The sequence below is a fragment of the Macrobrachium nipponense genome, chromosome 28 (genome assembly GCF_015104395.2).
Source record: "Macrobrachium nipponense isolate FS-2020 chromosome 28, ASM1510439v2, whole genome shotgun sequence".
Lineage (NCBI taxonomy): Eukaryota > Metazoa > Arthropoda > Malacostraca > Decapoda > Palaemonidae > Macrobrachium > Macrobrachium nipponense.
This window is the reverse complement of record NC_087217.1, coordinates 60,564,679-60,577,758: the sequence shown is the minus strand read 5'-3', so window position 1 is coordinate 60,577,758 and position 13,080 is coordinate 60,564,679. Positions and strand designations below refer to the sequence as shown.

At 34.2% G+C, this 13,080-nt stretch overlaps 1 protein-coding gene and 1 long non-coding RNA gene across 9 annotated transcripts in view; one reads left to right on the top strand and one right to left on the bottom strand.

The window, feature by feature from the left end:
• LOC135201795 (serine/threonine-protein kinase tousled-like 2) overlaps nucleotides 1-11,453 on the top strand; it is a 218,805-nt gene extending 207,352 nt beyond the window's left edge. For all 8 annotated transcript variants that reach the window (XM_064231053.1, XM_064231057.1, XM_064231058.1 and 5 more), the window contains 2 exons: nucleotides 2,785-3,004; nucleotides 6,206-11,453. In XM_064231053.1, the coding sequence (XP_064087123.1) occupies nucleotides 2,785-3,004; nucleotides 6,206-6,457 (472 nt within the window). In that variant the 3' untranslated portion in view covers nucleotides 6,458-11,453. The remainder of the gene's footprint in view (nucleotides 1-2,784; nucleotides 3,005-6,205) is intronic.
• Nucleotides 1-13,080, bottom strand: part of LOC135201798 (uncharacterized) — an 86,776-nt gene that overhangs the window by 65,547 nt on the left and 8,149 nt on the right. The gene's annotated exons all lie outside the window — the stretch shown is intronic.

The window sequence follows — 13,080 nt, the reverse complement described above, 5'->3', positions numbered from 1 at the left end:
AGCCCACCCACCTCCCCTCTGATGGACATTATGCGTGAAACAGAATGAAGTGCTTTGCTAAGTTGTTCCTAGTATTGCCATTGGAGGACAGCACTGTATACATACACTGAACAATCAAAGTGCCTCCCGTGAAATTTGAATTAGGCTGCCGTATGTTGGAAACTATAGCTGTATAATTACGGGGTAAGTATATACAAAACCTTACTTTGTTAAAAAAAAATTTTAGAGCTTCATGTGGCTATTAGGTTACTGAAGTTGTTGATAGAATGTTAAATTACATTTATACACATAACCAAGGTAGAGCATATCCCGATTATTATAAAAAAAATAAAAGCATGTAGGTAAATGAGTTTTTCTTCTCTTCCTTAACCCATAAACGCCGAAGCGGTAAAAATCAAAAACTCCCCCGAATGCCGGAACCGGTTTTGAGTGAGCGCGGAAGCGGAAAAAATAATTTTTTCAAAAAATCACAGCGCGCTTAGTTTTGAAGATTAAGAGTTCATTTTTGGCTCCTTTTTTTGTCATTGCCTGAAGTTTAGTATGCAATCATCAGAAATGAAAAATAATATCATTATCATATGTAAATAATGCGATATATGGTAGCGAAAAAAAAAAATCATACATAATTGTATTAAAATCACGATGTGCAAAAAACGGTAAAAGCTAACGAGTTTCTTTTTTCTCGTTGTATTGTACACTAAATTGCAATCATTTTGATATATAATACATTGTAAAACAATAAAAGCAACACCAGAAAAATATTATCACAAAATGATGTACGAATTCATAACGCGCGGACGAAAATTTTTTTTTTTTTTAAATTCACCGTAAATCTAAATATTGTTATAGAGACTTCAAATTTGTTTCAAGATGAAGATAAATGATGGAATATTACGATACTGTAAGAGTTTTAGCTTACAATTGCAGTTTTCGACCATTTCGGACGAGTTAAAGTTGACCAAATGTCGAAATTTTGTTATATGCAATTATTTCGGAAATTAGAAAAGCTACAACCTTCAAATATTTTTCCTTTTATTCTACATTAAATTACGCACATTTTCATATATAAAACTCTATGAAATGCCTAATATGAAACGGAGCAAATTTTCCGAGAATGCGACGTACGCAATTCGGAGATTTATGGCGGAGAATCCGCGCGCGGAGGGAAGGAAAGTTATTTCATAAATTCACCATAAATCAAAATATTCTGCTAGAGACTTCCAATTTGTTGCAAAATGAAGGTAAATGATTGAATATTACTAAAATATGAGAGTTTTAGCTAACAATTGCGTTTTTCTACCATTTTCGGTAGAGGTCAAAGTTGACCGAACGTGGTTTCTTTTCTATTTATCGTGATTTATATGCAAATATTTTGAAAATGAGAAAAGCTACAACCTTCAATTATTTTTCGTTGTAATCTACATGAAATTGCGCACATTTTCATATATAAAACTTTATGTAACGGCTAATTTAAAATGGTGCAAACATTACCACAATCGCACGTATGATTTTTTCGGAAGAGTTACCGTGTGGACGTAAGGAAAATGTTATTTTTTTCATAAATTCACCATAAATCGAATATTGTGCTAGAGACTTCCAATTTGTTACAAAATGAAGGTAAATGATTGAATATTAACTAAAATATAAGAGTTTTAGCTTACAATTGCGTTTTTCGACCATTTCGGTAGAGCCAAAATTGACCGAAGGTTGAAAATTTGTCACTTATCATTTTTTATATGAAAATATTTCAAAACTGATAAAAGCTACAACCATGGGTTGTTTTTAGTTGTATTGTGCATGAAATTGCACACATTTCCATATATAAAACTTTATGTAACGGCTAATTTTAAAATGGTGCAAACATTACCACAATCGCATGTATGATTTTTTTCGGAAGAGTTACCGTGCGGACGTAAGGAAAAAGTTTCTTCATAAATTCACCATAAATCGAAATATTGTGCTAGAGACTTCCAATTTATTGCAAAATTAAGGTAAATAGTTGAATATTACCACAATATAAGCGTTTTAGCTTACAATTGCGTTTTTTGACCATTTCGGTAGAGTCCAAGTTGACCGAAGGTTGAAATTTTGGCACATCGTTATTTATATGGAAATATTTCAAAACTGATAAAAGCTACAATCATGAGTATTTTTTGCTGTATTCTAAATAAAATTGCGCACATTTTCATATATAATACTTCATGTAACGGATAATTTAAAATGGTGCAAAAATTATGTCAAAGTGACGAAATAATTTTTGAGATGTCACTGATACTTTTTAGTGCGATAAGAAAGAAATTTGCGCTTGCGCGAATTTCTTTCTTATCGTGAACTCCCAGCATCCCCCAAGGCGTGTGATTCAAGAGTTTTCGGCTGGTAGGCCTATAAGTATTTTTCCGCGAATTTTTAAAAAAACTTTTTTGAGTCGACATATGGTACGTCCATTCGGCAATCGGGGGAGATTTTGACTTGATGTTTAATATGTCCATTCGGCGTTTAAGGGTTAAATGACTAAGGGATAAACAAGATGTCACAAATTGGAATATTCCTTTCCAGGTTTGGTTTCTAATAAATTTTTCTTATTTAATTTGTATATATATTTACTCATTGGTAAATATGGATTCTTTTGTAAGTTGGGGTAGGAATGCGATTTGAAGGCAGTGAATGAATGGCCTGGTTTTCTTAAAGAGAAAGAGTATTTGGTAAAGAAGGGCATTGATCTCTTTACTCTATTTTTAGTTAATTTTAATTTAATAATTTACTTGTTTTTTTTTTTTTATTTAGGTACCTGCCACCAGAGTGCTTCATAGTCGGCAAGACGCCACCCAAGATTTCTAGTAAAGTTGATGTATGGTCGGTTGGAGTTATTTTCTACCAGTGCCTATATGGGAAAAAGCCCTTTGGTCACAACCAAAGTCAGGCTACGATTCTCGAAGAAAACACCATATTGAAAGCCACTGATGTGGCTTTCCCTCCTAAACCTGTCGTCAGCAATGAGGCCAAAGTAAGTACTAATCAGAACTTAAAAGTATGTTGAGAGAAATCTTGATTGAGGAATTATTTGCCGAATTCATAGTTTTGTTCTTATATCAAAGATATTTTGTGAGATTGAGAGTAGGGAAGACTCATTGCAGGTGTTCATAGTCTGGGTATTTGTGGAGTATATATTGTGACTGCTACTGAATTAGATGAATTTTTGTAGGCGTTGATAGTTAGCACTGTAGTATTTTTCATAAATAATCTTAATTGGATAATACAATGGTACATCATGTTGAGAAAATTATCAAATGGGAGGTTTTGTCATTGTAAAAGGATATCCCAAAAGATTTTGCTATTCAAAGTTCAATAACCACCAACATACATGAATTTTCACTTTATGAAAAAACTAATAATAAAAGAAGATTCACTTTATGAAATAAACTTATAGTAAAGGTAATAAAACCATTTTTACCTTATATATTATAGGGATATCTTCATAACAAACAGCCTATTTTGGGAATAATTCTGAATCAATGAAACAAACTTTTATCCATGCGATCCCAGCTGAGAAAATGTAGACATCGAGTTATGGTTGGACTCACAGCAACCTTTATCTTTGGTTACCTTTTAGAAATTACGGTAGTAGTAACGTTTAGGATAGCATGGTATTGGTTTTTCATGAAAAGTTTCTCATACATATCACAAGATTTATCACATGTGCCACCATCATAGGGATTCCGTTCTGTTCTGGCGAGTCAACTTCAGCTTTGTCGTCGATATCATACAAATCATCTTTGGTACCATCCATGGCATTTTTTAAGGGGTTTTATGACACTTTCCATTTTCACATTCCCCCCATTGCTTTTATAACAAAAATGCAGGGAACATCGAGTGAGGCAGCACACAAAAAACTTTGTAACTGCTTAGAACAATTCAGTCATATGAATGATAATTGTATACAATAATTATCGTTCACTATTGTATTGTTATTAGCAATTGTTTGAGAATGGTGATGAAACATAAACAAAACAGTGGTTTCCCTTTTAGGTGATGTATGTATGAAAAATATGATATAGAATCAGCATTGTTAAACCCAGCTTTGATAATTTGTGAAAGGAATGTATCTGAATTAAGTTCCATTCGGCAACTAAGATATTGGTAAAATGCGATCAGCTAATTATTTTAAGATGCAAACAAAACCAAAATGCAAAAGGCACATCATCGCTCTGTTCATATATTGTAATAAGATATACATGCAATATGATTAAAGTGAAACAAGTTTTATTAAAATTATCATCATTCTCAATACAACTATTATGCGACTTTACAAGTGGACATCTATCAGTATATGTAATAACCGAGGCATTAGTTAGTCTCTCTCTCTCGAATTCTGGATGAAGCGATTATTGTAAACGTGTACTATTGACATATACAATTGAATTGAGAAACAGCTGATTGCCGACATCATTTACCAGAACTATTGAGCATTTATTAGGACCTCCGTTAAAATCTTCTAGTAGTTAAACCCTACCGATTCTCAATGGAGTCTTCCATAAGCAAATATGAAATACATTTTTGTTCATCCCCCAGGTTATAGCCAAGGCTGAATAAAACTAATAATGGCCAGGCGGAAGTGATGTTTGGAGTTAGAGAAATTGCGCCTAATGCTTATACAATGTACTTAGAGAAATTGCGCCTAATGCTTATACAATGAAGTACATATGTTCACATTTTCAACCAAACTTCGTTAATTTACGAGGAAAGGTATCTCTGAATTACATATCTTCTATCAACTAATGGCAGTGAAGATATTGATAATACTCGATCAGCTGAGATTTTGAGAATGTAAACAATAACAAATGCAAATGGTGTACATGACCATGTTTGTATTCTGAATTACAGTAACAATATGATATTACTAGTAATACTACTGTAATTGGATACAACAAGCAAAACAACTTTTATTTAAGTAATCATTATTGTAAATATAGTAGTACTGTTAATTTTTGCAAATAATCACTTTTCTCCAGAAAACATTTCAGTTTTGTAATTCAGAAGTTGTCCTATACTACAGATATGAGATAAATTCATGAAAATTTGCAGTGATTTTTTACCTCATCATGTCAAGGTCATTTTATATGCGAAAATACACAGTAATGAAGGGGAGGGTGTACAGTGTATAGAAGTTGAAAATGGAAAGAAACAAGTATTTGTGGGTAAGAATTGGCAGATGAAGGAGCGACAAACCTGATTGAAAGTATTGTTGACTTGCTAAAAATTTACCTGTAGTGTGATGTCATTTATTCTCACTATATGGTTCCCTAGGAAACGCGCTTGAAAATATACAGAATGAGTTTTGCAGTGTTTGTATATCCAGTTTGGTTAGTCTCTAGTATGATTATTCATTCTTCTCTAAATGATGAAAATCCAAGAAACTAAGATAATTTTGGATCCCAATGAAATCTTAATTTTTTAGATACAAAACTTCCAATCAAACTTTTATGGCAGGAGTACAGTAATTGTTAAATTTGGTTACCAAATTCTACAGTAATGGGATTCAGTTACTCAAGCCTTGAACATTTGAAACAACCCAGTAATTTATCAACCAATCAATAATCCTTTATCCTCTGAAGTTACATTCCAATTTTTCCCAAAATCTAATTGCCTGTTACCAGTCCTGAGGTTTACCTTTGTAGATATTTTCATAGAAATTATAAATATTCTGTGATGCTAATGAATGGCCCAAAGAGCAGACAAACTGAATTAAACACAATCTCTGCAGCAGAGATCATTATGATGATGCCTGTTTATTTATAAGTTAGTTGCACAATATATAGTGATTGACACTATTAGAACTCTTAAACATTTCTGTGTAACTGATTTTAAGGGATTTGCAAATGGCTTTCATCAGGTTATTCAGTGGAGTATTAGTTAATTGGGTTTGTGCTGGTTTTATTTCACCCAGTGCATAAAACTGTTAGGGAACACCATGCAGTGTAATACTTAAAAAATCAAGTCAGGCCAATCTAGGTAGGTTTTAATACCTTGATTTTCATTTTTCGTATACTTAATATTGATGCATGACTATAAATTTATTTATTTTTCATAAAGTTTGCTTTAATGCAGAATATTGTAACTAATAACTAGTGAACAACAATCTTTTCTTGGTATGCTTTAAGAAGTAGATAAGGGTGCCTAAGTTTGTAATTTGTGTGTTTTATTCCAGCAATTTATAAGATGTTGTCTGGCGTATCGTAAGGAAGATCGGAATGATGTTCTTACCTTGTCTTCGAATCCTTACTTGTCTCCACCACTTCCGAAAAGCGGTCGTCAGTCGGCTAACAGTCAGCAGCAGGCAGCAGCCGCAGCATCGGCTGTAGCCCAGGCTGCTGCCGCTCAACAGCAGCAACAGGCAGGCCTACCTTTCTCAACAGGTTTGCTAGGCCTTGGGAACTTACACTCTTCAACCAGTTCATAATGAAACGTTCCTCACTGTAGGGGGCACGTCCAGCCCCCCCAGCATCCCCCTGTGTCGCCGTCCCCCAAACCATGAGATGAATTCTGTTTGCCCTCTTACCTTTTTTCAAGGTAATTGCTCTTTCCTCCCCCCATACCCGTTGTCAGAGACGCTGTGTGGTTCATCAACCTGTTAGTGATCTATGATTTGATCAACAGCTGCTGTTCATTTTCTCTAGCTTTCAGTTATTCAGTTAAATGTTAATTTATTCTAAACTTGTTTTCATGACAACTGTTGAAATTTGTATTCCTAATGTCTGGTTTGGAAAAACTGAAAAATAGCTGTGATGAATGCAGCAGGAGAGGAGTTATTCAAGTCCTATAGATGATAATCCCTCATTGAAATACCGTATGGGTAGGGTGGCAACTTTTGACAAATCATGGTAAAAAGGGAGAAGGCCCCTGTGTACCAGTGAAGGGTGGATGGGGGGTATGAGGCTCAACACAGTTCCCGTGTTCCTACTTTTGCTGCCGGAGCTACCGACCGTCTCTGTCTGGTCCCATGACGAGGGACTGTCAGCGCAACAGTGAATTGTTGTGATGGTGGTGCCGTTGGGCAGCTCTTAAGTATATTCCATTTTCAAGTTTTTTCAAAAAGAGCTCTATGCTAGTAACTAAAGCCAAAGGTGACAATATATTGTAAAGTATGCCCACCAACTTTCATAAAAAAAAATGTCGTGTTTTGTGATATTGTAGAGCAGCGATGGTTGGTGTAGTGGGGAGAACAAAAATATGGACGCAGCAGATGAGTTCGGATGGTTACAAACAAAGAACTATTGATAGTGTGATGCTCCATTCCGAAACATCAACCATTGCTGGTGGTTTAGGGTTGAGTGGAAATGAAAATTTTCTGTTACTCCCGTAACTCTCTCTCTCGTGAGTGGCGATGGCGAACGGGTAAGACAGTAAGTTGTCATGAGCCACCACTGATGTGATATTGCGTAGAAGGCAAAACCTCTTGTGTTTCCGGCTTAGAGGTGTGCAGGTTGTGGAGATTTTGCAGCAGCAGCAGCAGCAACCGTTTAGCCAGATGTGATATATACATATATATATACACTGTACAGTGTACTCTATACCATTCTAGGAAGAGAAACTTTATTAATAAATTAATTGTCATCTGCTTTCCCAGACAGTATGTGTTACTTGCAGACACTTACATTTTGGGATGCTGCCTTTGGAGGAGAATGAAGCTAAAAAAAATAAGTAAAATTGAAGAATGAAACTCGTAAAAACTGCAGAAATATCCAGACTGCAGTTCTTCAGGAAAGAAATGTGTAAAATTATGGAGCATTTTCTTCTTGAGCGTCATGTTCCTCAAAATCTGTTTTATGATTATGAACTGTTGGATATTAAAAAACAGTAATAACAATTGTCAGAATCTACTGAAGTGGGAAAAAAATTCTGCTAGTTTTTGAACTGCAAAAGGTTGGTGCTACAGATGTTTTGAGAAAAAAATCATATTGTATCATAATTTTCTCCTGGAGTGAAATCCCAGGAGGAAACAAAGTTGAAAATTCCTTCCCTCGGTGAACAACACACGCATACAAGTAGCTACATTTATGTACATTTTTACTTCAATTCATCTCTGGCCACAAGTGCCATGGTTGCTCTGTGGTCACCATGGCAACCCAGTGTTAGTTTTTGGATCACCACAATTGATCAGTAGGAAAGGTATGACTACCTGAGTTTTATATGGAAATCAAACTTACGTTGCATATCTTCAGAAAAATCCAGGTTCATTTCTTTTAAAAAAATAGTTTGAATTTGTGGTGGTCATCTGTTAAAATTTTAATCAAGGTTGAGAATCCATTTTACATAGTCACATTTGAGCTGAGAAGAAAATGGAAAATTTCTGACTTGTTTATCATTGTTTTTTTTTACCATTATAGTTTACAAATGGTTCAGTATACTTGCACTGTTTATACAATTGAAATTTTTTTCAGTCTTAGTAATGAGTTTTTATTGAGTTTCTAGTTTATGTTTTTGTGCATGAATAAATTTATATATTTGGGTCTGTATTAATGTTGTAAATTGGAATTGATTTTGTAGTGAAGTATGAAATTTAGCTGTAAAATTGATTTGGGTAACAAACACCAGGTGACAAAGCAATAGTTGGTATTTTGGATACCTTCTCTAGTTGTGAAAAAGTGAAGGTTAAAATTGAAAGTCCGGTTACGAACATAAAAACCTAGCCTGCTTAGCCTCGCAGAAGCCTCGTGTGTGTATATACATACTGTATATATATAAATAATATATATGTCTGTCTATATCTATATATATATTTGGTCTGTGTTTTAAGGCTACTTAAGAACATTTAATTCTTGTGGCTGTCTCTCCTACACTTCCCCTTTTGCCTTCATAAAGAATGACAGCTTTACTAAAATGGGTTGAAGATTGTCTCTCACCAAGTCAGGTTAAGGTTTAGTTGTTTATCCCATTACAAGTTTTGGAGTCATAAAATATATAACATTAACAAGCAAAGTGAAGTAGAGAAATATAGAGTATGGCCTTAATATTAACATAAAGTTCTGTACGTCACACTGAGCGTTCTTATCCATATAAAGTATACTGGAAGCAAATCCATGTAGGGTATTACGATATTTATTGGAATCAGTGGTTTTTTTAACTGATTCACTTGACATGATTTATGGCACAGTACTTCAAAAGTAACGTTAATACTCTTAGTTTGTTTTTAAACTAAGCCATTTGGCATTTTTGGTTTTATTATGAATAGAGATTTTTAAACTAAACCAGTTGGCATTTTTGGTTTTATTATGAAAAAATATAGATGGTGGTTATTATTGCTGGGATAGCTAGACTGTTCTTGATGGTGAATGACAATTGGAAGTGCCCCATTATTGTGAAAGTTGCATTTGAAAGGCTCTTGACCATTGGGTTCCCTTTACTATTTATATGTTGCAAATTTTAGAATATTGGGTGGACTACATCTCATGGAAATCCAGAGGTGGTTGCGCAGGGGTTTGGGAGATCTGGTGATTTGGCCATTCTGCATGTGTAGGTTATGCAGATATTAATCTATATGGAAGTGTACTCTTGGATATTATTATTTACCCCATTGTACTGTACTGTATATAGGACTATTTCAGTCTGGGACGTTGAGTGACAGGCGCATGCCACTTCATTTGCTTTGTTGTGGTAAAGAACTGAGTCTTCCATTTCAGAGGAGTTACGTGGAATCTGTTAAGTTTGCAAAGAACGTTGCTGTTATAAAAAGGTTTCTATTTCCTAGGAAGATAGTTTCAAGATTAGAAATGTTTCATTGAAAATTTTTCTGTATTGATTTTTTTTCTCCCAACTTGCAATTTTTGTTTTGTACATATACTATTCAATAATTCAATATTTGTTTTATTGCTAACCAAATTAAATTTTACATTAAACCAATACTTATGGAAATAGTGGAGTCAAGTGAAAAAAAAAATAAAAAGGAAATCTGGTGAGAGCAGTACATTTATGGTTTGAATGAAGGGCTTCATGTTTTAAAAGTTTTTTTTTTTTATTTAAATTGTAGAATCTTACCCTTGGTTAAGGAACTTATAGCAGTACTACATAGTAAATTCTGCCATTCCTCACAGGGGTTGGTAACATGCAGGTAATAAGGAGGTTCAGGCACTGGTGAAAATTAATATTCGAACTTTGAGATGTGCTGAAAGTTACAGTATATGAATTAGTTTCCTTATAACAATTATTATCTAGTCAGTACAGTTGCTGTGGCTTTGGTTACAATCTTTTTCTTTACTATTACAACTTACCTGTCTACTTCTCTCTGTTAGATTGAAGAGAATTTGGTTCATGGGAAGTTAACATGAATTTATTAGGTACGTAATCCCTTTTCTAGGTAATAGCAAGGGAAACTGTACTGGGGTTACAGTACTAGTTTAGTCACAAGATATTAAATTTGTTTCCAAATTAAAAATACTGATCCTTTTTGTGCCTATCTGTTTTGTGTATACATATATATATGTACACACTATTTAAGCCATTTCTCATGCATACTAAGAATTTTTATAGTTGCTTATCATTTAACATAATTTATGGCACTTTTAAGGATGTCACAGAGCCTCAATATATGAACTTTTACTACAAGTAAATTCCTACATTATAATCTTTGTAATTTCTAATTGAATTTAGGTGTCTATAGCAATTTCTTATCAAATTTAGTCTACGTATTTACATTTTTAATCTTGCAAAAACTACCTCGTCAGCATCCCCTACATTTTGTGCCTTCTGTTGGAACTGATTTGTACCTACCTTAAAATATGTTGTATCCACCATTAGTTCCAACTTGAGGTAACTGTAATTTAGTGTTTCTAAGAACAACAAAATTCTTTTACTTTACTACCCTCCAGCTGCTTTAATTACCTCAGGACTTTTTACCCTCATGCTGTTTGTGCAGTTCATGTTAAAGCAGCACAAGTGTAGTCCTAAGACTTGTCAAAAAGAATTTGCCACTATCTTTTTTCTTTGCCTCTTCTTTGAAGCCAGGTGATACTCACTTGTACTGGTGTGGATTTTGTTATGACGTTTATGTGATGGTGATACTTTTTCCTTCTTGCCTCCTCATTGACGAACATATCAAGTATAGCAGACATATTTCTCTTTAGTTTGTTTTAAGGACAAAGCAGTGGTAAAGCTTCACTAGGAAAATTTGAACGATTTAGGATGTACAGTAATGGCATAATTAATCTGAGGGAATCTTGTCAGAATCTGAAACCAGTCAGGGATGTTCCATTGTCTTCTTCAGCTCACTCCGGTGTCGTCTTATTTTTTTTTATTGATTTTTTTTTCTTTAGGATTTTTATTATAAGATTGGTAAGTTGCAGGCAATGTGATAGTTATGCTCTATACATGTAAAATTCTATAATGTTATGTATAATGTAATAAGATACATGAATAAAAGTACTCAGCCATTTTATGGCTGATTTAATCCTTGGAGTATAGATTCCTTTATGAATTTGTTTCCTTTATTTTCACCATTGGAAGAATCCTCTCACTAAACTGTTAATACCAGGAGGAAGATGTATGGCCACATTTGACCTTGGATGATCCACTCAGGTGTTGAAAGACTGATTTCGAGTTGCAAGTCATTAAATTATTTTCTTAGTCTTCCAAAATCTGTATCACTTACCAACATGCAAGTATGGAAGAGTAAACAGCTTCCAAAGTTAAACAATTTTTTTTTGGGTGAATGCTGCTTACTAGCAAAAGTGGACTCTGGAGGAAGCGAAAGTTCAGGTGGAGTAGCTAGAGCTTCATGTGTATGGCTACATAAACACATGTTCCCACAAATTGCTCAAGGGATTGATGCATTAAATGGGAGGCAGGCTGTGCAGTGACGAGCCTGGTATAATAGCAAAGTAAACTACATTGAACCCACAATGAAGCAAGGCATAAATGAATAAAGGTGAATGAATGAATTTCACTTTCTCCTATTTGGGAACTAGAGGCCACATTAAAAATGTACGTAGTTTCAACCGTTTCATGGTAAAGTTCCTATATTTGTAGCAACTACATCATTAAAAACACCTTTCAAAAAGGTGAAAATCCTGAAACATCTTTTCAATCTACTTGTTTTTTTTTTTTTTTTTTGAGAATGAATTAAGATTGTGTCTGTGGCAGAGCCAATGCCCATCCTTGAAACTGCTTGAAACTGTAATGAAATTGGGTTCAGTTGCCTGATTAAACTGCTGGTCTTTTAAATTCAATCGGTCCCATCATTTTGGGTTGTTAAGCATGTGGTGGTTTCTAGTTGTTTGATGGTTGAAGATTTTAAATTGTTTTCATAAGAAAAAAATATTTTGTTAGTGTAGCTTGTAACCTAAATAATACTTGATGTGTAGCTGTAGGATTGTGAATTTTTTTTAGCAAGGATACATTCATGCAACTTTGTATTTTTACTACTGATGGTACATTCATGCAATCACAATGCCTACTTGAAATTAAGCTCAAGGATTATTATAAGATGTAAATACACCCAAGTTACATTTCTTCAGTAAACTAGGAGGTCGGCTTAAAAGTACAGGTACTGTATTATCTTCAAAAATGAGAAAAGAGGGATAACTTTGGTGGGACGGAAATGGACAAAATATGAAATTAAGAATTATGGCTAGGGCCAAAATACCTTTTGAGCTACCTGCACATTACTGTACAAGGAATCCTGCAGGTGGTAACTTCCCATGAGGTTTCCAGTTTGCACAAGTGTGCATTGGCATAGTTGCATGATTATCTTACTCGTAGGATAAAATTTGCAATTAAACCTCACATTCTTGAACATGACATTTTATGAATTGATACATCTTTATACATATAGGATAAGGCTATAAAAACAGAACATATGAATTATGGTATATTATAAATATTTTCCGAGTTTTCCAGCTCACCGTTTTGAGTCATACCTAAGGTTCTGTACCCACAGTAAAGATTAAGTCTTGTCCTGTCTTACTTGCCCTATCCTGTCCATTCAAGTAAACTGACAGAAATTAGACTTGTCAATCACTTGTCAATCTTGAAAGTGTTATTAACAGATATATCTTTATAGAGAGAGAATTAGGCAATTTAGAACAGAAC